This window comes from Podarcis cretensis, assembly GCF_951804945.1.
Source record: "Podarcis cretensis genome assembly, chromosome: 12".
Classification (NCBI taxonomy): Eukaryota; Metazoa; Chordata; class Lepidosauria; order Squamata; family Lacertidae; genus Podarcis; species Podarcis cretensis.
In genome coordinates this window covers 14,878,189-14,901,169 of record NC_137181.1, presented here as the reverse complement: position 1 = coordinate 14,901,169, position 22,981 = coordinate 14,878,189, and the positions used below count along the sequence as shown (strand labels likewise).

At 42.1% G+C, this 22,981-nt stretch overlaps 1 protein-coding gene across 14 annotated transcripts in view; it reads right to left on the bottom strand.

Moving 5' to 3' along the window:
- The window catches only part of ZMYND11 (zinc finger MYND-type containing 11), a 105,411-nt gene that overhangs the window by 12,953 nt on the left and 69,477 nt on the right, over positions 1-22,981 (bottom strand). For 8 of the 14 annotated variants that reach the window (XM_079946779.1, XM_079946786.1, XM_079946773.1 and 5 more), the window contains 8 exons: positions 21,145-21,189; positions 14,509-14,670; positions 6,185-6,262; positions 4,161-4,253; positions 3,071-3,158; positions 1,775-1,830; positions 919-996; positions 79-197 (listed from right to left, as the gene is read on the bottom strand). In XM_079946779.1, coding sequence (XP_079802905.1) covers positions 79-197; positions 919-996; positions 1,775-1,830; positions 3,071-3,158; positions 4,161-4,253; positions 6,185-6,262; positions 14,509-14,670; positions 21,145-21,189 — 719 coding nt within the window. The remainder of the gene's footprint in view (positions 1-78; positions 198-918; positions 997-1,774; positions 1,831-3,070; positions 3,159-4,160; positions 4,254-6,184; positions 6,263-14,508; positions 14,671-21,144; positions 21,190-22,981) is intronic. The other 6 variants (XM_079946783.1, XM_079946776.1, XM_079946785.1 and 3 more) reach the window with 3 other exon arrangements.

The window sequence follows — 22,981 nt, the reverse complement described above, 5'->3', positions numbered from 1 at the left end:
TTGTAATTATTATTTTTTTCAGCTGGGCCTTAAGAAACAAAGAGGTAGGCTCATCAGAAGCTGCAGATATGAACATACCTTTGGTGGTGGTGACCAAAAAAGCGAACGTCCACCTGATTGTCCTCTTTCTGCATGACTTTGGCAGGCCAGAATCCAAAACCTTTCATTTTAGCCCAAACCAGCTCATGATTGGGTATCTAGAAATTAAAGAAAGATGTAAGTTGTAGAATGATGGCTGGCTATGGGACTTAAAAGTATTATCTACGCATTAAAAGTATGACACTCAACTGCAGAATCAAGACGGAACTCATCCATGATAGTGCTGAACTATGTCTTATACACAGAAGACATCAGGAACCATAAGATTTCACCTTTGTGAGCCTAACACCACAATGCCAAACCATTATGCCCTATACCTTTCATTGCAGGCACAGCAAATCTGAGGTTCCGAGCTTAAATTTAAGTACTCTGTTAGAATTTGTTTGCATCTAAATACCAGGTTATTTGATGCCAACAGAGGCTGACCAACATGTGAAGTTCCAGGCACTTGAACATTTTGTTCTCTTGCACATGGGAAATGCTCCATGTGCCCTTAGGAATCTGTGCAGGTTCGCCAGAGTTGCTGGATTAGAATCAATTGTGTAAAACGAGTTTCAAGCCGGTACATCTGAATGCTTAACTGGTGCTTGTTCCCATCATCTAGTACTCAGAGATTTCATTCTGCAATCACAGCTGGTAGCCATTAATAGACCTTTGGGTTTTGTTTTGTTTTGTTTTGTGTTGGTTTTTTTTAAAAATAAATGTAATGTTCTTTAAAAGGTTATCTGAGCTGCTGGCCATCACCATATATTGTGGCAGCAAATCTGAAAAATTAATCATGAGTAGCATAAAAAAGCAAACTGGAAGAGTAAAACTTACACAAGGATAGCAGAACCAATTGTCGGGACGCGCGTTCGATAAATAGAAACAGTTCTTGCAAAGCTGAAGTTCATCCAGCTGAAACGGGAAACAATCTGTAAGCCTCAACAGTATATTCTCTAACATGATTATATTTTTGACTGGGGGTTTGACGTGGTCTCTGCCTTTGCAAAATTATACTAGCTGTACACATAATGTTTGGCCTTAGCACTCTTTTATTTGTGCTGAGTATAAAAACAAAAACTTCTTCAATTTTTTTTAAACGAACTATGACATGAATATGAGAATAATTAGTAAACTTTAAAACATTTCCTACCCTCTAGAATAATTTGACTATGGAAGCACTAATACAACAGCTGACAATGTTTAACTCTATTTAGATGTCTCTGGTTTTTTTTATTAAAGTGAAAAAGTGGCTTCAATTTTTGAAGCAAGTGTCAAACATCTCTGATCTGGATGAGTGCAAATGCATGAACCACTTCACTTCTAATTCCGTCTCTTTCCATTAACTAATCAGCCACCTCTCACAAACTGAATAAAAAATAAAATCCATTTTTCCTCTCCTGTTTGCATGATTTTAAAAATGCAGCTATGTAGTCCACAGTTATATGGGAAGATAGAATAGCCAATAAGCTTGCTAAGACATGGTGTATTTTTAAAGCTGAAAATATTTACAAAACACAAAAGAGCATCTCACTTGGGGCTCTCGATGTTGCATCAACCGTTGCACAAGATTTACTTATTTCCAGGAAAACTTTCAAGACAAATGGAACCATTTAGCATATGGAAACTGGTAGGCAATTATCCTGACACCAAATAGCACTGCCAGCCAACTTACTTGCTGTATATTACTCACCTCGTGGCAGGTGTCTTTGTAAAGCATTCTGGCTATATCAGCTTGCTCACTGTCCGCTGCAAATAAAGACACACAAAATTAAGTATTTGCACACTTTTCATACAACAACCAATCTCTTATTAGTGTGAAGAACCAAATGGATACATTTATAATGGCTATTTACTAATTTCTGTTCTGATTCCTTAGAGCTTCTCAACAACTACAATTCTGTAGTTCTTGCACTGGTGCTGTTTGCCACAACTATAGGCCAAAGTTCCCCAGAGCAAATACTTACACATGAAGGGCACGTTCGTAAATGCACAATAGAACTATGTAATCTGAGGTGCATGTTACAGACCTCCTGAATTTTGTCTTTTTACTGTGGGGAACACAACAGATGTGTTTGCCAGACAGAGTATAATCTCTCAGTGATATATCCAACTATGGTGAGAAAGGGGTGTTTTCTGTTCCCCAGTACACGCACTATGCAGTTGGGCTTGCTAAAAGTCCTCTAGAACTATTATGTCTGAAAACACCTGCTCTCAGTTTGTGATGTACTAAAATTTCAACTGAGCAGGCTGGTCTCTGGAGGAGCTAAAGGGCAGTTGGTGTGTTTTTGCTTTTGAGATCTCTGTGGCTCTAGGCACATTTAATCCTTCCAGCCGACGCATTTCCGATAAGCATGCTGGCGAGGAAGAGACAACACCAGAGAGTAAAATAATGCATTCAGATTCGTAACTAGGGCCAAGCCAAACATTTATCATTTTGATTTTTCATGTCTGCTGCTGTTGCTCTTTTGGCAAGCTAGAAATTCCTACTCAATAAATAGGCAGTCTTTCTTGAGGGGAAAATGCCCACGTGTTTTCTCAAGATGCTCTGAGGGTAGCAGTTTCCAGAGCGTGTGACTGTGAAGCACAGAAGCAAACCCTAAAGGATATACGTTTGGAAGTACTTGGCAACTTGGAAGCCGAAATAGCTGTACAGTCAAGAAACCCTGCTCCAGTCACATGGGACTTGGGAGAGCTTGCGCAAGTTATATAAAAGGGAAGCCAACTGATCTCTAGCCGAGTTGGCCTGTGGGACCTCCTCCCACAAGCAGGGGTCATTTTGGATTATCTCAGGACTAGTTAGTTCTCTTGAGGATGGAGAGCATCCTCCTTTGAACCTACTTGGGAGATTCCAGAGTCCCAATGGAAAGCAATTGATGCTTTCGAAGGAACAGAAATGAAACTGAAATTGCAGAAAATAGTTCGGCTCAACCCTATGAGGTGTACGGCTTATGTAAGATCCTATCGCACTGGTTCGTTTTGACCTTACCTCCGTAAAAAATCACTGTGTTGTGTAGAAGCAACTGAGCATCTGCTTTGAACTCCTCGTAGCTCCTGTACTTTCCTTCGTTTACTTTCTAAATAGATTGAAACAGTCATAAAAGCATGCATTTGAGCTGGCAACCAATCACATCCAGGCAAACATGGGCCAATGACTTCTATATTACACATTTTGTGGGAGTAAAAAAAAAAAAGTGGAACTGTACAAAACCCAAAGAACAGATTTTGTACACTTAAGGTCCCAGCTTCAATCCTTATCATTTTTGATTGACAGACACCCCGTGACACATTTGGAACTGGCCATTATGTGTGGCACAATGCTTAGCTGACCATTCAACCACTTGTGTCATTAAGCTTATCAAGGCACAGGGCGGGGAAGCAGCAGCAAGTTTGGCGAAGCACAAATGTGCAAGCTAATCTGGCCCTTTCATCAGTATATTTGCACCACACTGACCTTGCCATCACCTCACCCGGCCTCTCCTGGTAAACCACAGCGATGCCACCAGAAAAAGCTGCCACCCAGCCCCACAGACTGCTATTGGCTTAATAAACATGTAAGTGCTACATCTAGTCAGGATTTATTGGCACATGGTTTACCCAACATGGAGCATGTTGACCTCCTGGAGTGGGATTGATCTAGAATAGGCAGTTTGAGGGCTGCCAACATTAACATGCACACATACCCACACCCAAATCTATCCCTATTCCACTGCCGTTCATCATCTTTTGAAAAGGCACACACAAAAAAGAACAATTCCAATTACTATAAGGGAAAACCAGGGCAGATCTACTGGGAAGCTAACAAACCTTAAGCTTCAGGACCCAGGAAGCAACCTTTAATCCACACTGCTTAAATTTTTTGGGTCTAGCAGACCCGATTTGAGTCACACGACTCAAATCGGTGGATTTTCTGCTGTGCGTATTTCAACCATCCCAAAGTTTGAGAGTCCGCCGTGGTGATCTGCCGTGGAACAACTCCACCGAAGAAGACGACAGCAGTTACCAGACCTCATTGCTGGTTGTGAACAGTTTAAGCTTCAGGGGCCCCCAGAATGTAGGTCCACCACTGGAGAACATACCTCTTGTATAGTGGGAACATCAACGGCTGTGTGCACCAGCCTACGGTACATTGGGTGTTTGTTGTCCTTGCCTTTCTTGTTTAGATCAATAGCCTAAAAAAGCATCACAGTACATCAGTTCAGTAGCTAGTTAGTGCTGTAACAGAAAAGTACTGACATAATTCACATGTATTCAGGTGGGGCCCCCAAAGCGTGTCCGTCTGACTAGTGGGTGCGCATGGACAATGTTAAGTTTTCTGAACTTGCCAATTCAAAAATTCCTGAGGTCACCTTGCAAAAAAGCAATTCTTGTTAAAACAGCCATGCTATAATTATGGGGCAAAACCCACAGCATTTTTCTCTCCATCTGGAATTTTTAAACAGTGATTCCTTTCCAAAACAGATTTATTAAGCTTCAAACAAATTGGGGTGGTGATTTCCAAGTAAATTCTGCTAACTTGAATTTGCATGCAAAAAAAAAATAAATTATTGATTATTTATTGCATTTATATCCCACTTTCTCTCCCCGCCCCCCGCCCTGAGCAAAAGGTGGCATACATAGTTCTCCCCCTCCTCATTTAACAAACCTGCGAAGGAGGCTGGGCTGTGAGGCAGTGACTGGCCCAAGGTCACCCAGTGAGCTTCATGGCTGTGCAGGGATTTGCACCCTGGTCTCCTAACATTTCAAGTTGGAAACTGAGTCCACATTTGATTTCCAAAGCAAAATGCGCAAATACGCAAAAGTCAAAACCACTCTTTCTGTCAAATTTTATGTCAGGTCAGCAGGTGTGCCAACTCTAGAGGGGTGAGGTGTCTTCGGCCCCCTCAATGTTGAGCGGGTCCGGCGCACGTGTTTGATGCCACACACAATGCGCGCTGCATGCCGCAGCTTCAGTGGCTGGCTCCTCCAGAGTGCTCTGCCTCCTCTGGACAACATGCAATCCAAGTGACATCACATGCCTGTGATGCACACCAGGCTCCCTCCATCTTGGGGACAACCTGGCACCTTTGCAGGTCAGCAAGAATAGGGCCCTACAGGAAGTGAAAGGACCATGCTGCCAGAAGAGCGTGGCCGCTGCAGCCAAGCTCCATGTGGCTTCTCAGATAACCTGATGGGAAACCAGAACAGGAGTGGAACTGTGCAGTGACAATATGTTTGTGAAACCTTGGGAGCATGTTCTGCTATGGTATATAGGGCATTAGCAGCAGGCCCTAGCTAGAAGAGGAAGCGGAGAGGAACAATGGAGGAAGCTGGCATGGAGGAGAGAAGCAGACAAACCAGTGGAAGAGATTACAGGGGAGAGGGACTGTGCTGCTGCAATGCTGCCTAAAGAGGAGGGAAGTACAGAGAGGAGGAGGGAAAGGAAGGAGGTGAATGAGTGAGCCAGGGAGGAGGGAATGCAATAGGATACAGGAAAGCTGTACCTATTGCAGACAGGGGTCCTGTAATTCCAGAGAGTTCTCCAGCTCTCTGAGTAAGAGCCGCAACAAGTTATCTCTGAAAGGAAGAGATCATCTGGGAGTCTGAGGGCCTGATGCACCTTCACAAGGCGATCTCATGAATTGAAGTCATGGCCATTTGTTACACAGACACGTGTTATCCAGTGTCACCCAGCTGTTAACAAGAAAATGCTGTCGTCTGCCAAGAGGTGCTCAAGCTTATCTGGGCCACGGCATTATCCCAAATACAATATAATTGATGGAACAAGTCTATCCACCCACATGGAGTTGTCCGATTGCAACCTGAAGATTTCCCCTGCATATCTGCAGCTGAATTCAAGCATGAGGTCACGGCACTGTTGAAACCTGTTTTTCGTGCAATCCTTTTGCCCACCATCCTCTAGCAGAGGGGGGGGGTGGAGATCAAAAACATCTGGAGAGGTGAGGGAGAAGGGTGTAGAGGTGGGGGGAGGAAGAGAGAAGCCACCACTGCCTTGTCTTCTGCTTCAGAAATGAATCGAAAGGTACAGGGAGAATCACTAGAATCTGGGGCTTAGCCATAAAGAGCAATTGCACCATAAAGAGCATCATGTTTCAACACTCACTCGTTCCTTCATCCGGGAGACGATGAAGCGCAAATAGGTGCTCATCTCTTGCTTGCTCGTGTTCTTCTTCTTAATGCTCTGGTAACAAACAAACAAAAAGGAAAAGAAGCAGTCTTATTAAAGAATTCAGACTTTTTAGCAAGTCTCTTAAAATCTTACAAGGCAAAACACGTTTAAAGATCCAATGGCAAAACACCGAGCGGCAGGTTAGATCAAGCAAGCTAGATTAATCTTCACTTGCAGATTGCGATTAGGCAAGAATCTGCATGGAGTGCAGCTGATGCTGGTTTAGAAGGCACTGCACATTCTGTCTGTCCCTCCTCTAATTTCTTAAAACCAGAAAGCAAAGAAAGACTCTCTAAGAGGGTTGTTGTCGTTTTTTTAATTGTGAGGAATCTAATGGCTACTGTGAAATGATGCAATAACCATCCTAGGCTGTTATCCCATGCCTAAGCACACTTAACTTGCCCCAAAGTTCGCTGGGTCGATGCATTTGCTGAAACCTACAGGATTTATGTCTATGTTAACTTGCTTAGGACTGGCGTTTTACTGTGCAAACGGATTAATACAATTACTTTAATTGCCCTTATAAGCATCCCTCCCTGTGAGGTTAAACTGCTAATTCTAGTTTTACAGTTAAGGAAGAGAAACTAGGATAATGTCTCTCTCGATTTCATCTTTATAGAGTCTAAGACTGAACTGATATTTAAACCAAGGTCTCTCGCTTTCTGCTCCAGCACTCTACGTGCTATGCTACGCTGGTGAGAAACCCCAATGGCATCTAGATACCTGATTAGGGCAATCTGGGGAGGGAGTGGGATGACCCTGGGTAACATGCAAAGGAGTATGTTTGCCTCGACATGGCATTAGCCTTGACTGAAAACTACAGACTAGAGAGGAAGGCATCTCAACAGGGAACAGTAAGTCCACATCAACGCCAAAGGAGGCTGGGAAGAAAGAGAGAGAAAGAGAAAAGAGGACATCTAATAGAGTCTCAACATCAACCAGTAGGCCAACCATGGTACTGTAATGAGCCGCCAAGTGTGAAGTGGGAGAATAGCCTTGCATATATATTGTTGAGGGATCAGAGAAGTCTTAAGGGTCAACTTGACCCTGGTTCTCTACTTGAAAGGAGATTGTGACTGAACATCAACTTTCTGACAGCAAGAGCAGTTCAACAGTGGAACAGACTCTCTCCTGGATGTTGTGGACTCTCCTTCCTTGGAGGTTTTCAAGCAGAGATGGGGGTTGGACTAGATGATCCAAAGGAATCCCTTCCAACTCTATGATTCTATTCCTGTCAATTGGGGGAGCAAAAAGCTGCTGGATGAAAAACACTTTTTGTTTGTTTGTTTAAGTCATGGGGGTTACAAGTCATAACCTCTGTGGATATGAACCCAAGCTCCATGCGTCTGGTAGACAAAAATGCTGAGTTTATGTATGAGGAGTGGCTCAAAAGCTTATGCCATTTTAATGGTGAGACTAGGAAACCCTGCATGCACAGGGATCCTGGTTGTGTCACATATGTCAACTGTCCTGTTTAGCGGGGGGAAATGTCACCACTTTGAAAAACTTATAGTAGTCTTTTTTGGTCCCCCCCTTCCCTCTCTCGTGGTTCGTCTGCCATGGAACCTAATCTAGATTGTGAAACTGAAAAGTCGCTCCTTCCTTTTACAGAAGATCAGAGCTTCACAACCGCTCTTGTACAATAATATCAAACCAGAGGATTGTGCCAGAAGAGTGCTCTGAAACCCAAACAGCTTTATTCTAAATTCTTAGTGCAACTTTCTTAACCACCATTTCCTATGTCAGTTTCCAATGAATGCAAGCTGTTTGGTATATTGGCTGCATTCCATAAAATCATTATTCCTGAAAAGATCCACTGAAGCCAACATGGCTATCCAGACTCAATGTGCTGCTATACTTGGCAACTGAGTAATTTTGGTCTTATTGCCTAAGTGAAACTTGCAATGCACAACACAAGGTCACCTGCTTAGTACCTGTCTCAAACATTTAAAGCACAATTTGCTAACTATTCAACTTTTCCATCATAGAGTGAGTTCTGGGCTAGCTGTTATGCAGGAGGAAATAAAAATGTTGGATTGTTTATAATGTATTTTACACATGAGGGGGGAAACCACCCAAAAAGTGACAACACACACACACACCACGCAAAAAAAAGAAAAAGAAATGGTTACTCCTTCAAGTTATTTCTGTGTTTCCTTTTTGTAGTAGTGCACTTTAAAAAAAAAACTTTCCTGCAAACAAATGTGTTTATTGCTTTCAGCACTGTAATAAATAGAAAAATTTAAATAATACATTGGAAAGCCTTTTGAAAGTTTTATTTTGTGGTGGGGTGCTAATATACTCTTGCAGAAAAGCAACCTTTATTTAATTTTTAAACACCTGAGGGCACAAATTCTGGAAGCAAAGTACTGTGAGTTCCAAGATGATCAGAGTTTTGGTAATTCAGAACCCTAAAACCATATATATATATATATATATATATATATATATGGGAAAATTCTGTAAGCATCCCTACATAAACCACAGTACTTCTTGAGAAAAATCTTGGTATTTTCTTTCAAACCGCAATAAGGGACGCAAAAGAATTGAGGTACTTTTGCGGGGTGACAAGCAATACTCTTTTGAGTCTCCCTGTTCCTGTTCTCTAAGCAAAAACAGTCAGTATAGCTGAAAATAAGTATGTTAGTTCAGGTTATTCCATTGGCTTGAAGAATAGCATGGTTTATCAAACTAAAAATTGATCTTGCGATAGTACCTCTTGATCTGTTTCAAATATTATGGAGCAGTACTAGGGAAAGGAAGCACGGGGCATTTATGCTTCCTGTCCCTATCTCTGAAAGTCCAAAATTCTTCTCAAACACTACAGCGAAAAAGTGACCAAGGAAGACAGCCAAATTTGGATTTAAGAGCCAGTTAGGAGGAGGCAGACCACTTCTTGAGAAATATCTACACAGCTAGCATGCTTGGAAAAACAAAACTGTTTTAGAGTAGGGTTTGTTTACTATAAAGCCACTGGCATGCTGCCCCTGGCATAAACAGAATTGCCCGTGAATGTTCTGGCAGTGTCTCCTGTGGGCTAGCGCATCAGTGACCCTATACAGTATGCTTAATCTGTACATGTGCTGTATATATTTTTCAAAGACCAAAGCCAACAGCATTTTTCAGACATACATTGAATTATTCAAAGTCTGTCAAATGAATTCTTCAGCTCTACTATCTTAAAAAAGCTGTAACACGAATAAACACTTCTCACGGCCCTTAATGATTCAACAATCTGGCTTAAATGTGTCCAGGAAGGGACTCGTCTAGAAATATGGGAGGAGAAACCCAAATGCCAAACTGTTTTTAAGATTAGCCAGCAGCAAAGGTTCAACAGTCCCAACGTTTTTATAAAGGACAATATTCAGACAGGTCTTGCTATCAGTTTTAGCTTCTGCTGCCATGCCAGCACAGGAAAGCCCTGTCCATACCGCCAATTAAATATTTTCAGTACTGACTTTTGGCAATTCCACATTCATGGTGAACGAGAGACAATGTCTGTGTGCTGGAGCATGTTGTAATTGATTCAGCGTCAAGCATTCCAGAAATTACTTCACATATTGGCCCAGTTCACACATGACACTAAGCCAAATCATGGCTTAGCATGAACGAGCAAATGGACAGGTTCCGAAAAAGAATATGGCAGCTGCTTTGCTCCTTTCTCCAGTCCATAAACAAATATTGGCTTCAGCTCATGGTCTGTCTGGAGCGAGATAATCCACAAGATGTTAACACTAAAGGAACCATGATTTAGTTTACAGTAGCACAGCAGCAGAACAGAGTGCCTGTGATCTCCTCTCCAGGAACCTGCACATTTGTTTGTTTATTTTGTCAAGGAATACCATACTATAAAGAATTTTTAAAATAATAATAATAATGATAATCTGTTACTAGCCTTTATGAGCCTATTATTTTCAGACTTTCACTCAACCACTACATTTAAAAAAAATGGATAAGTTTTAAAATATGAACTCAAGAATGGCAGTTGCTTGATGTGCTTCTAGACATGTCTGGACTTTTACAATTCCTGAATGGGAGAATGCCTGGGTAGCTCATGTACGCTGTTAACAAATACAAACATTACCCTGAAAAAACTTGTTGAATCTCAATTCACAAAGGGACTGAAAAATAAAACGGTTTTCAAAGCACATATGCTCTTTGCTGTCCCTGTAGAATTTGGTAATCTTATTTGGCTTTTGACTATAATATATATATAACCGCAAGCATAAAGGAAGGGAGGCAAGTAGTTCACATCTATGCTTACTTAAAGTTGCATTAGGGTATTGCATGTATGCCATCTGATGAACAGCTATTATTAAAAGGACAACACAGCCTGGGTCATCTTAATATAAACTGAGGGTTTGGGATTTAAAGACACCTTCTGAGGGAAAGCACAGGTGGGGGAGAACTAAATATGCCTTGAATTGCCCCCCCCTTCCTGTTTTCCAAGGAGTAACTGGAGACCCAGTTATGATGCAAAGGTCTGCTCTACTGCCATCATCACTTTGATCAGATTTTTCACCAAGGAAGTTGGGGGACGAGGTGCAACAGAAGGAGCCAAGCCAACTGATACTACCCACTGCCTATTTCCTGGTGCCCAAGTGAACCACCTGTTTCTTAGCTCAAGAATGAAGTCTTGAGTGGTGTGCATGCATTACAGAATGGGTGCGTACTTTGGATCCAGCAGGGGGTCCATGTTGGCCCACACAGCTGTTTTTCCCAAACCATGCCAACCTGCCCAACAGGTGATGTCACTGTGACGTTAACATATGAGAGTGCTGGATGTGAAATAGTTAAACAGGTTACCCAATCAGAACCCAGGGGGTGGAGTCAGAGGGATTATAAAACCAGCTCTGGGAGGGGCAAAGGGGGGAAGTTCATTGGGAGTTGGGTGGTTGGTTGGTTGGAGTGGGAGTGAATTGGGATAGAGTCTGTGGGGAGGTTGAGTTAGTGTAGCGAAATAAGCTGAGTCAGGAACAGTTAGGGGCCAGGAAGACAAGTAAATATCTGAGAGGTGGTTGAATGAGTGAGTGAGAGCAGGTAGCGGAAGTTATAGGCACCCCATGACTGTAATTGACCGATATCGTTTATGAAACCACATGCTTGTTAAACTGCAATAAATAAACAGAAGTTTATGTTCCAATTTAACCCTGACTGGACTCAGTATTGTACCAGGTAGGGCCTGGGTGGTGGCAGTGAGAAATCAAGTGGTGGCACAGGGATCAATAGACGGTGAAACGTCTGGGGACCCTGTGTGATGGCCACAGTCACTGAGGGATGGGATGGGATGGGGGTTAAGTTCTGTTGGGGTCTGAATGCATTGGTGCACCGCACACCATCACTTCCATGGGCCACCTTAGACAGGTAGATGGGAGGGACCATGTCAGATGACTAACAGGCAAGTGGACCTGGTTCTCTGTCAATGTTAACCCACAGGGGTGGGGATAAAGATCTGGCCTGCTGGGCCAAAAAGGTTCCCTACCCCTGCATTAGAGAGAGGCAGGGGTAGAGAGACTTAAACTTTATGAATCTCTAGTTCAACTGCTCATAATAGTAGAAACTCAGAAGAAACGTTTGTGCAAGATGATGGGGGAAATGCAGAAAGCTGACTTGGTCATTCAGCTGCTGCTATCCCAAGTACAGCCAGCAGCCTCTGCTTCCTGCTAGGGAGAGCAAGAATGGTGTGAAGCGGACCAAGTGTTGCTTTTTCCAAAACAAGTGCATTCGTGGCCTGACGACAATGCAGTCTGCAGGAGAATATGCACTCACCCATAAAATTAAGCATACCAAATGAACATGAGAGTATTAAAAAAAACACCACCACCCCACTTGTCTGTAATGTGAAACCTACACCTGCAAACTTCAGTGCCAGTAAACCAGTGGTGGTGTTCAAATCTTTCTGCATCAGCTGTTCCTCTGCTGAGTAGCGACTGGTATTTGCCACCATTAAGTAAAGCTTTGTATAATATGCTTGTTGCTTCACTACTGGTGTGCATAGTGGGACACAAACATTAAGAGATGCAGCTGGCCAGTGTTAAGGCAGAGTGCCAAGGGACTAGCAGAACAGGCTGCGTGGAGTTGTTTTGCCAAATGGTACAGTGTCACAATTCTTGTCCTCTCTTGCAGGGACTTATATGGGGTTTTTCTTTTCTTTAAGGCTGTGTTTGTGGCCTGATGGCAATGAATTCCAGAGAACAATATACACCCCTAAAGCTATACTGAAATTGCCTGAATATATGTAGGAAAAAAAGATGGGCGTAATTTAAGGAGCCCATAACACCCAGGAATATGTGCCTAATTTTACAACATGAATCCCCGGCGCTGAACTACAAGCTGCTGTTCCTAAAAGCAGCTTGGCTATAGCAGCAAAGCTGGAAGCAAAAATCTGCCTTGCTGGACAGTGCTGGGGATGGCAATAAGGATGATCAGCAGCAATAGGGATTAGATGTTTCTTAGGGCAGCCAATTGCAAAAAGGGAATGGGTTACTGCACTGCTATGAATTGTGTAGAAGGTGTAGCTTGGTGAAGTTCTTCCTTCTAAACAACTATACAGGGGCCTTCTCCTCTTTTGACTCCAGCCACCCTACATTCACTTGAGTAAAAGCAAAGAAGTGGGCAGGTGGGACAGGAGGCAGCAGAAAAATATGGAAGTGGACAGTTTTCTTGGGTTAAAGTGAGGCCTCTTGAAGAGACATAACCACATCATGAGCAAGGCAAGGGAGGAAGCAAGCAGGCATGGCTAGAAAGCAGCAAATGGGAGGACAAGGTCAAAGGGTTGGGAGCTCTCTCTGGTAAGGAAGGAAACCAAGAACTAAATGAGGAATCAGGTGGAAGTAAATTCATTCCCTGTTCCTGAGGCCAAATAGGACCGATGGCTTACCCTAGCCCTCTATCAATGGACTCCAAATTATATTGAACTTCCATTACTTTTGCTACCAGACTCATTATTGCTTATAAACAAGAGGATACTTCCAACAATACAAGTTACAACGATCGTTTATTCACAGCCCCAATGCTTTTCAACACATCTTCCATGTATGCATGTGTATCTACTATACACGTATATATAGGAAAGTTAAATGGGAAAAGCAGAGGAGAAAAGCCTACCTGCCTCATCAACTGAACTTGGCAAATATGAAATTCTCATTTCCCATCTTTCCCCGCTGCCATCCCAGCCCCAAAACTATGACTTACTGGGCGGGGAGAACCAAAAGCTTAAAGACTCTGGTATTTGTATTTGAGTGATTTAAAGAAAAATACAGAGATTTGGACTGAAAAGACCCTTGCATTACAGAAATTCTAGGGAACCTAAAATATTAGCTTAATCTATAATGTCTGAATAAAAACTGCAGTGGATCTCAACCCACAGTTTTATGTAGCATTTATAAACATCAGTAAAGTTCAAAAGAAAAATATATATATGCATTCTGCTGCAGCATAATGCAAACCTTCTGGAGTAGTTATGCAAATATGCACATATTCTTTTTATATTTGATCTGCATCATCTGCGTTATGAGAGAACCCCAAATCTTAACACATATCTGGATAGCTTGGGCAAATGTAGGAAGCACCAAACATCGAGGCAAATGCAAAAGATAAAATGGCTGCGAATCAAAGTTCTGCGTGTGTTCTGATGGTGTGTGTGTGTGTATGAATCTGATCTGTGCCCACAGATTCCAAGCACTGTGAACTGAATTGGAGGAGGGAGATCTGTTATTGAAACGGACTGTGGAGCTCCCTCTGTATAGACTGGAGCTTTCCACACTTGGGACAGATTGCCTGACCAGGACAAACGTCTGCCAAGACTGATTTGAGGATTCACTTAGGTATTTCTGGAATTCCAGCTTATGGCACATCATGATTTGCTTCAGACCAATCTAGCAAAACATTTGTTCTAATGTCTGTCTCAAGAGATGCTCATTGACAGCAGGCTTTTCTAGATTTTGCCCAGGCACATCCAAATTTGACCATATTCTGAATTTGCACTTAACATATACATTGTTTAGGCAGGGATGGCGGAACCTGTGACCTTCCGGGTGTTAGTAGACTACAGCTCCCATCATCCCAGATTACTGACCATGTTGGCTGGGTCTGTTGAAAGTTAAGGGTCCCAGATAAAGAGTCCAGAGAGCTACAGGTTTGCCATCCCTGCAGTAGGCAAAACTGGGTGTTTTCTCCTGGCCAGAAACATCTTCTTGAAACTAGAAATAACAAATACCAAGTCTCTATTCAGCACATGAAAGCTCAGATGTACTCACCCTGCAAACTGGGCATTGCCAGTGACTACTGCTGTCTCTAAGCCTGAACTCATCAGATAAACACTTGGAATGATATACACGAAAACACAGGTCACATATCAACACCTCTCCGGGCAAATGGCATTCAAAACAATACCAGTCATGAGTTTCTGTCTCCCAGTCCTACAAAAAATACAAAATAATTTGATAGAACATTCTGTCAGTATCTGAAACAGCCATGAGCAAAGCACATTTCTTGAAGTCTAGTAACAGTTAGGCATTATAAATATTTTTTTAAAAAATTACCATACTCTTTAATGGTTTATTCAATTCTTTTTTAAACTTGAAACCCTAATCCCCCCCCCCAAATGTCTGGATGACTGAACACTAAGGTTTTAACCTCCAAGAAAGGCTTGTTATGAGAGTGTCTGGTTAGCAACACAAACACAACATATATGCAATGTCCCCAGCTATACAGAAAAACTGCCCTGCTAAAAGAAATTAATAGTGCAAGCTTGAATAATGCAAGCTTTATAAAATCCCTACACGACCTCTATCTTCTTGAAGAAAGGTGATGAGAGTACTCTCTCTGCATTAGGCCGCTCAAACCATGATTTTATATATGGTTGAAAGTGTGGACTGGAATCCTCCTCCAGCTGCAGTGGCGTAGCGTGGGGGGTGCGGGGGGGCCGGCCGCACCGGGCGCAACATCTGGGGGTTAGGGTTAGGGGGCGCAAATCCACGGGTTAGGGGGCGCAAATCCACGGGTTAGGGGGTGCAAATTACTTGCCTTGCCCCGGGTGCTGACAACCCACGCTACACCACTGTCCAGCTGTTTGGGACGTTGAGGAATTTAGAGAGCTCCTTTCAAGCAGAGTTCAGAAGATAATTCGCCTTACCTGAATTCTTGGAAAGGAAAAAAGGAACAGGAGTTGCTATTGCAACCCCACGCCAATCTGTCTAAGCAGCTATGACTTCCTTTCGAAAGCATCAAATTATTCTATATAGCTTACCTCCCCTGACTAGGCAAAAGAAGCCACTGTTTTCAAAAGACAGTCAGAGCTGCAGAGGAAGATGGGCTGCTGTTTGGTTAAGAGCAGAAGTGGCTCCTCAGTCTCCTGATTTATCTCCAAGAGCACGGAGTGACGGTAAGCCGATACTGTCCTGTGTGACTGAGCTGAACACAGGTGGACACCCTCCTCTCCTCAAAATCCCATGCAGCTGGAAGAGGACTTTCTTCCACCTAAGTGTAAACCAAGCCTGAGAAAGCTCAAACTCAACTGAAATGTGAAGTATACATAATTGCCAAATCTAGATCTTTTGCTGGAGGTTAGTGCTATAAGGATTGAACCATCTCCCTCCTCCTTCCAAATTCTGCTGCCTTGTAGTTTGTTGTTGCTCTGATTGGGTTCATTGGAAAGGTTGCAGTTTATAAATTCTCATTTCCTTCACTGAAATTGGCTTTTAAAAAAATCGAAATAGGCCTTCAGGATAAAACAGAAAGATCTGTTGAAGTTGACCTATTCTGGGTCAAAGCAGAGGTCCATGTAAGAGCTCAGCACTCCTGGTGCAAGTTCAACTAAAATCCACAAATGGGACGAAGTTTTGAAATTTATGAGAACCTACAAGCAGAGCATAACAAAACAGGCATCTTTTTAAACTTTAGAATACGGCAATATTAAGCAGCTTCTTCTTTTTCTTTTAACATACCTTTTGCATTTGGTCAATCCAAATATTGGAAAGTTTGACCTAATTTTGTTCTTGGTCCTTCAAACGTTTTCAACTGTGTAAATGAAGCCTATAAATAGGATTTCTCAATACAATTCAGAAAAAAGTAACAGTTGTCTCTCATCTCTCCACTTCTGTATCCCAACTCTGAATGAGCCACAATCCAGCCAAAGCTAAGTCCTCTTTAAACCCCATTGATGTCAGTGGGAAGGAATTAAGCAACCAATGGGTAAAATGTGTTCAAATGCTCTTCAATACCTTCTTTTAAAAAAACAAAGCAGAACCTGAACTCAAGATAATAAATAAGTGTACATGATTTCCGTTCAAGTTGAACTCCTAGCCATGCGCACTGCGAGGGAAAACAAAAATCCCTCAGCTCAGCACAATCAGCTATCCCGGATTGTGACCAATGCCTTTATGCTACAAATAACAAAGAAATAAATATTCTAGTGGCAATTTCCAACTGTTTTCCCTGATAGGGGCAACTCCACTGCAGGAACAACTGAAGCTGTCGTCTGAGGCGACAAGATTATTGGGGGTGTCAGCGAAGTCTCAGAACCAAGTTTTGCGCCAGGCAATTTGCAGACATGCTGGGCTTGTTCACACATCCCTTTAAACCATCCTTTAAAATAAGCAATCGTTCAATATGAAAGAGTGTTTTGCTGCTCCTCTGCTCCTGCCGCACCAGGGAGGGAAAAAAAACCAGAGGCTGGATTTGTGTTATGTGCAAATCGGTGCTTGTTGTATGTTTCCCACAAGCAAATCACAATTAGGAAACCAAGGCTGGAGGAGCAAGGGCACGCTGCTCGGTTGCCTTAAGGCATGGTTCAGAATAAACTTTAATGTGGTTTAATGGGACATGTGAACCAGCGCACCGCAAGAGGCCCTCGTGTGTGTGACTCAGATCTTGCAACACCTAGGGTGGTGAAACTTGAGCTCATTTTTCTTCCTAACTCAACTTCAGTAATGTATTATGAATTAAGATAGGATGACCGTGTGAATAAAGAACAGGGCTGCTGCACCTTTAACAGCTGCATGACAGTATATATCTGCTAAAATTCATGCTTCTACACAACTATTAAAGTACGACCCCTACCTGCCCGCAGACTGTCTCACCAGGGTGCTACATGCCCTGGTTATCTCCCGCTTGGACTACTGCAACACACTATATGTGACTAGGAAACTACAACTAATCCAGAATGTGGCAGCTAGACTGGTGACTGGGAGCAGCCGCTGGGACCATATAACACCGGTCCTAAAGGACCTTCACTTTAAGTTTCTGAGCACAGTTCAAAGTGTTGGTGCTAACTTTTAAAGCCCTAAATGGCCTCGGCCCAGTATACTTGAAAGAGTGTCTCCACCAACATCGTTCAGCCCGGACACTGAGGTCCTCCTCTGAGGGTCTTCTGGTGGTTCCCTCACTGCGAGAAATGAAGTTACAGGGAACCAGGCAGAGGGCCTTCTCAGCAGTGGCACCCTCCCATCAGATGTCAAGGAGATAAAGAACTACACAACTATTAGAAGACATCTGTAGGCAGCCCCGTATCAGGAAGCTTTTTTAATGCTTGGTGTTTTACTATGTTTTTATATGTAGTGTAAGCTGCCTAGAGTGGCTGGGGAAGTCCAGCCCGCTGGACAGGGTATAAATAATAATAAAAGATTATTATTACAGGAGACTTGTCCTCTTTTTCACCTGGTCTCCCTAAATTTCAACTTCTGTATGATGTTATGTTATGTGAAAAAAGGAAATATCTCATTCCTTCATTGGTTATTTCAGTCTGTGAATATGAAGTGTTTCTCATCAGCCTTTGAAGTTGATGTGTCTGCATCAAGTCTAGGAAACATTCTCATCCTCTGAGCCCACCAGCAATCTCTCTAGACATATTACATATTATAAGAAGCCTGTCTCAGCTGGGAAATTTTCACTGGCCCTGACTCCTGTCAAATTCAGGGAGTATCAGTTCTTTCACTGCCTTAAATATATTGGCCATAGTCTATCAGAATCCAGAATAACTGCATTGTGCATGGGTGGAGCACACCTGGGTGCTTCTGCCTGCATAGCGCCTTAACATGACCAAAGGACAATATTAAGAAAATTCCACAGAAACCCAAATGTTTTAGGCCCGGAAAAGTCAGAGTAGGACCCTTGAAATCACTGGCCTTACATTAGTTTTGCTAACTTAAGTCCTTCAATTTCAATGGGTTTACTCAGAGTATGACTTAGTTGGGTGCAGCCCATTGATTAGATGTGTTCTTTTACCCTAACAACATATTCGGATCGGATGAGCATATGTGGGGCTTTCACTCATACAAAGGTATGATTTGTGAGAGCAGCCCATGTGATTTTCACATTCGCAGCAATTTTCTGCTTTAGAAAAACAAAATAAAACACCAATTCTCTTAACTTTTCTTTAGACTCACTATCAACTACAATATTAAAAACAGAAAGACACATGCAATGTATTCTACACAAGGACCATAAAATAAAGGTGTTGACTTTTACTTTCTGTTGCCTTTTCATATTATAAGCTCCTCCCTAGAATTATACTAGAGCTATACTCATAGCACAGATCAAAATGCTTCAGAAAGAAAACAAAGCACACCTGATTTTTACATTTGATATACTATTTACCAAAGACTAAAGGGATGTTAATCTTAATGAGCTTTCTCACACTGGATTCCCCTTCCTCTTCTTTGAACAGGTTTGCCCAAATGCTCATCAGCAGTAAAGACCCAATTTAAGAAGAAAATGTTTTGGCACAATCCACCACTGGGAAGTCTTTCTTCAAGGGTCACAAAAAGAACTTAACTGGATCAGGCCAAAGGTCCATCTAGACTCATGGACACCCAGTTGCCTATGGGAAGCCTGCAAGCAGCACCTGAGTGCAACATTACTCTCCTCACCTGTGACTATGAGAAGCTGGTATTCAGAGATGTTTTGCCTCTGACAGTGGAGGTAAACTGTGGTCATCATGGCTAGCAGCATAGCCTTAACCTCCCATTTAAATCAAAGAACGCTGTACAATAGCACTACTAGGGCTTGTTCAACTCACATGGATTTCAAAAGGGCTTGTGCAAAGGAACCTCTGGATGAATTGGGCCCTTACTATTAATTAGATAACAAAAACAAAACTAAAGAGGCAATAAAATTTGAGATTTCCAAATCGCTAACGCAAAGTTCATATAGTACTAATAACTAACTTGAGCACAGAATGCCTTGTTGCTGCACTGCACCTAAGGGCTTTTTCACATAGCTTCGAAGCAACTTGGGATCCAGGTGACCCAGGTCACAATCCTGTGTCTTGGTATAAAATCCCCTAGTATAAAATCCTTGGTCGAAAGGAGATTGTTCTGCTTAGTCGTCTGACATACTAGGATTGAACCATCTTTATAACATCCACCACCCAACATAGCAGAAGTGCATTATGTTGCAACACAGGTATAGAGCCCTGAAATGACAGGTGGTTGTTCGTTTGTTTTTTACCATATGCTTCAGTAGCATTAAATAAATATAAACTGAAGGATATCCCAAGTGTGTCCTTCATAATGACATTACCAAGTCAAGGACAAAAGCTCAATTCAGATGTCATGTTAAACCATGGTTTAGTGTGACAACGACAAACTGCAATGAGCCTCAGATCATATGCTCTCCTCTTCTCATCCAGTACAACCACACGAAGGTGTTCCGAAGCTTTTGCTTCCATTTTCACTTAACCACAGTTTGTTGTGTCATCCAAACTGACACACTGTGGTTAACATTAACTAAGGTTTGCAAGAAACAAACTGACTTCATATACTGTTTTGTCTGTCTGGATGGCAACATGTGTTTAAGCAAAAACAGAAGCAAAAAAAGTCTTCAAACTTCTCCTTGCAGCTGTGCTGGATGACAGGAAGGGAAGGTGCACAAGTATAAGGTTCACCTGCAGCTTGTTCTCATCCTCATGCCAAACCATGGTTTAGGGTGACATCCAGATACATTGAATAATTACACAGGTTGGGGGGGGAAAGCATTTTCTTTAGCATTTTCATCACCAATTTTTAAAGCTTAGTTTTGGAGAAACATTTATAGAGAGAGATATAAATGAGAAGGAGATCCATAACACGATAAAAAAGTATTTGCATAACCATGTTGAAGAAGATAGAAAGGGGGAGGAATATGAACTTGGGTAGGAGGCTAGTCTTTGTGCCAATGGGGTAGGAGCAAGGGGCCTGCACCACTAATGTAAAAAGCTCCAATTAAAAAATAACAATTTAAAATTTAAAAGGTAGTTTAAAAGGTAATGGTTTTAAAATCTAAATTTAAAAAGAAATTCAGTAGTAAAATTTCAAGGACAGAAATGCATCCTAATGCCAAAAGGGTAATTTTGGCAAATGTCTCTTCCTGCTATCATGTGTATCCTATCACTATTTTTAAATATCAAGATCTTTTGTTTCTAAATGCCTACCATCTGAATATGTGTTGGAACATTTGCAGGGCCAGAGATGTACATGGATGTTTGCCATGTGATTTCCTCGCATGAGACAGGAGGTATTTATATAACTTTAACATCTGGCCGCCAGTGTTCTAATAATGGCAGATCTAGAAAGTACGAAAGTCCTTCTCTGCACTTGCCACGTCTGCCACCAGGTGTCATCATCTACTCCAGAAACAACTGATAAAAGGGAAACCATTGCAACTTCACATCTTGTGGCAAAACATGTGAGTAACCACTTCCAGCTCCCCAGGAAGAAGAAGAAGAAAAATAATACTTTAAACGACAGTCCTGTGCAGGCCAATCTCAGAACTGCATGGAACATGGCTGATAGGCATTATTAATACAACAACTCGTATTTGCAGAAGCAACAGTTCTAGACTATCCTTAATGCACAACAGAAATAAGAGAATATAACAAGGAAATTCAAAGACTACATAGTGCAAAAGTTGTTCACCTTGATTTTTGCTGTTGTCCGGGAGAAAGGCTGCATACTGTAGGCCTTTCGAAATAAAAAACAAAACAAAACAAAAACACATGGTCTCTGTGCTGGAACCCATCTGAGGCACATAGGACTAAAACGGAGTGAAACATGGATATGGGGAAAGCACACTGTTACAGACAGCATCCTGACTATACAAATACCCCCCCCTAAAGCAAACTATATGGGCTGCTTTATCTACACCCATTTACCCCTCTTCCCTTTTTGGCCTCCTGAAAGCTTTCCCAAGCAGTTAAAATTAATTAGGAAAACACACACTCAAAGCAAGGACAGAGCCATAATGGTCCAATCGCTGGCACTGATCGGAATCAGCAGAGGGACTGACATGCTCACTGAATAACCCCTGGGAAGAAGCAAATGCTTGTATCATATGACATACAGCATTGGTGGTCAACCCTTTGGAATATCCAGGAAGCGCATTGATGTTAATGCTTTATCAGGTACTTGTCTCCACATTTCATAAATTTTAAAAATGCAGGTTAAAAATAAAATAAAAAAGCAGGGGACAATAGCACCTTGGGAGTGACTGTTGAAAGTAATCAGAAAACCTGGTGCAAATTGGTACGAGTGTTATCCTTGCGTGTAGAAGGGGAGGCTCGTGGGGCCAGTGTACTAGCTAGCAGACAATGGGGAACATGATCAAAAAGCTGACTGATAAACATTGCCATTGCAGGGAGAAGTAGGGTTGTTTTAATACAAAATTACACAGTGCAAGTGGAAAAAGAAACCTGTAGACTATAAGAGGAAGTGTTTATGTGGTTCTGGACTGTACTTTAAAAACAGGTGAAGAACTCATTGTGATACATACTAACCTTTTTAATTGGTAATCCAAAGTAGTTGTGCTTTTGATTTTTTAAGTGTGTGTGTGTGTACACACACCAAATATAACTTTCTCACCCATGAAGCTAAACATAGCCCTCCAGTCATCTACTATGGCCTGGCAGGTACCTGTCAACCGTCAGTCAAAGGCCAAGAGCACAAAACAACAGGTTTACTAAACCCCAGGTGGGTTCACCATACACGGCTGGCGGGCTGCATTCATGATGTGCTGGATCACAACTCTGTATGCAATTATATAGAACCTCCCAAAGACCAAATATAAAAGTAAGGCATCCCGTTTAGGATTTCACACAGTTGGGGGGCACTGCCACTGCGGTTTGAGTGATTGACAGCAAAGCTGCAATACTCCCGAGGATGTGCACTGGGTTTTTTTGCCGGTCTGTGGATTATCCTTTAGCAACAAGTATACTTGTAGAGATCCTTTTCTCTTTATCGAAGGAAGGAATATTTGGACAGAACTTTGGCTTTGAGACACCCTGTATTACACATGAATGTTAATTTGGTACTGCACGCATTATGTAAGAGCTATTATTTAAAGAAACGGACACTTGGTGGAATAACAAATGTCTTATTTTTGTATTTGGTCTTTGGGAAGTTCTATAGAATTGCATACAGAGTTGTGAGAGCTGTGCTGGATCGCAAGACATGGAGGCCTGGAACAGAATAACTGGCAGTCAGGGTTACTTCGCATGTTACAAGAGTACGTCTTGTATATTACTCCTATTTTCTAAAGCCCCAAGGTGAGTGAGATAATACACATGTGCAGCTGGATCACAGTGTACTAAGGATCAAGGATGAAATCAAACTTTTTTTTTAAAATGCAGCTCATCTGCATCAGAACTCAATGAACCAAAGGCATATCTGCTGCATTCAAAGACAATGCCTATGCCCAGTAAATATTTTGGACACATGAACACTGAAAAACAAACGATGCAAAAATGATAACCAAGAG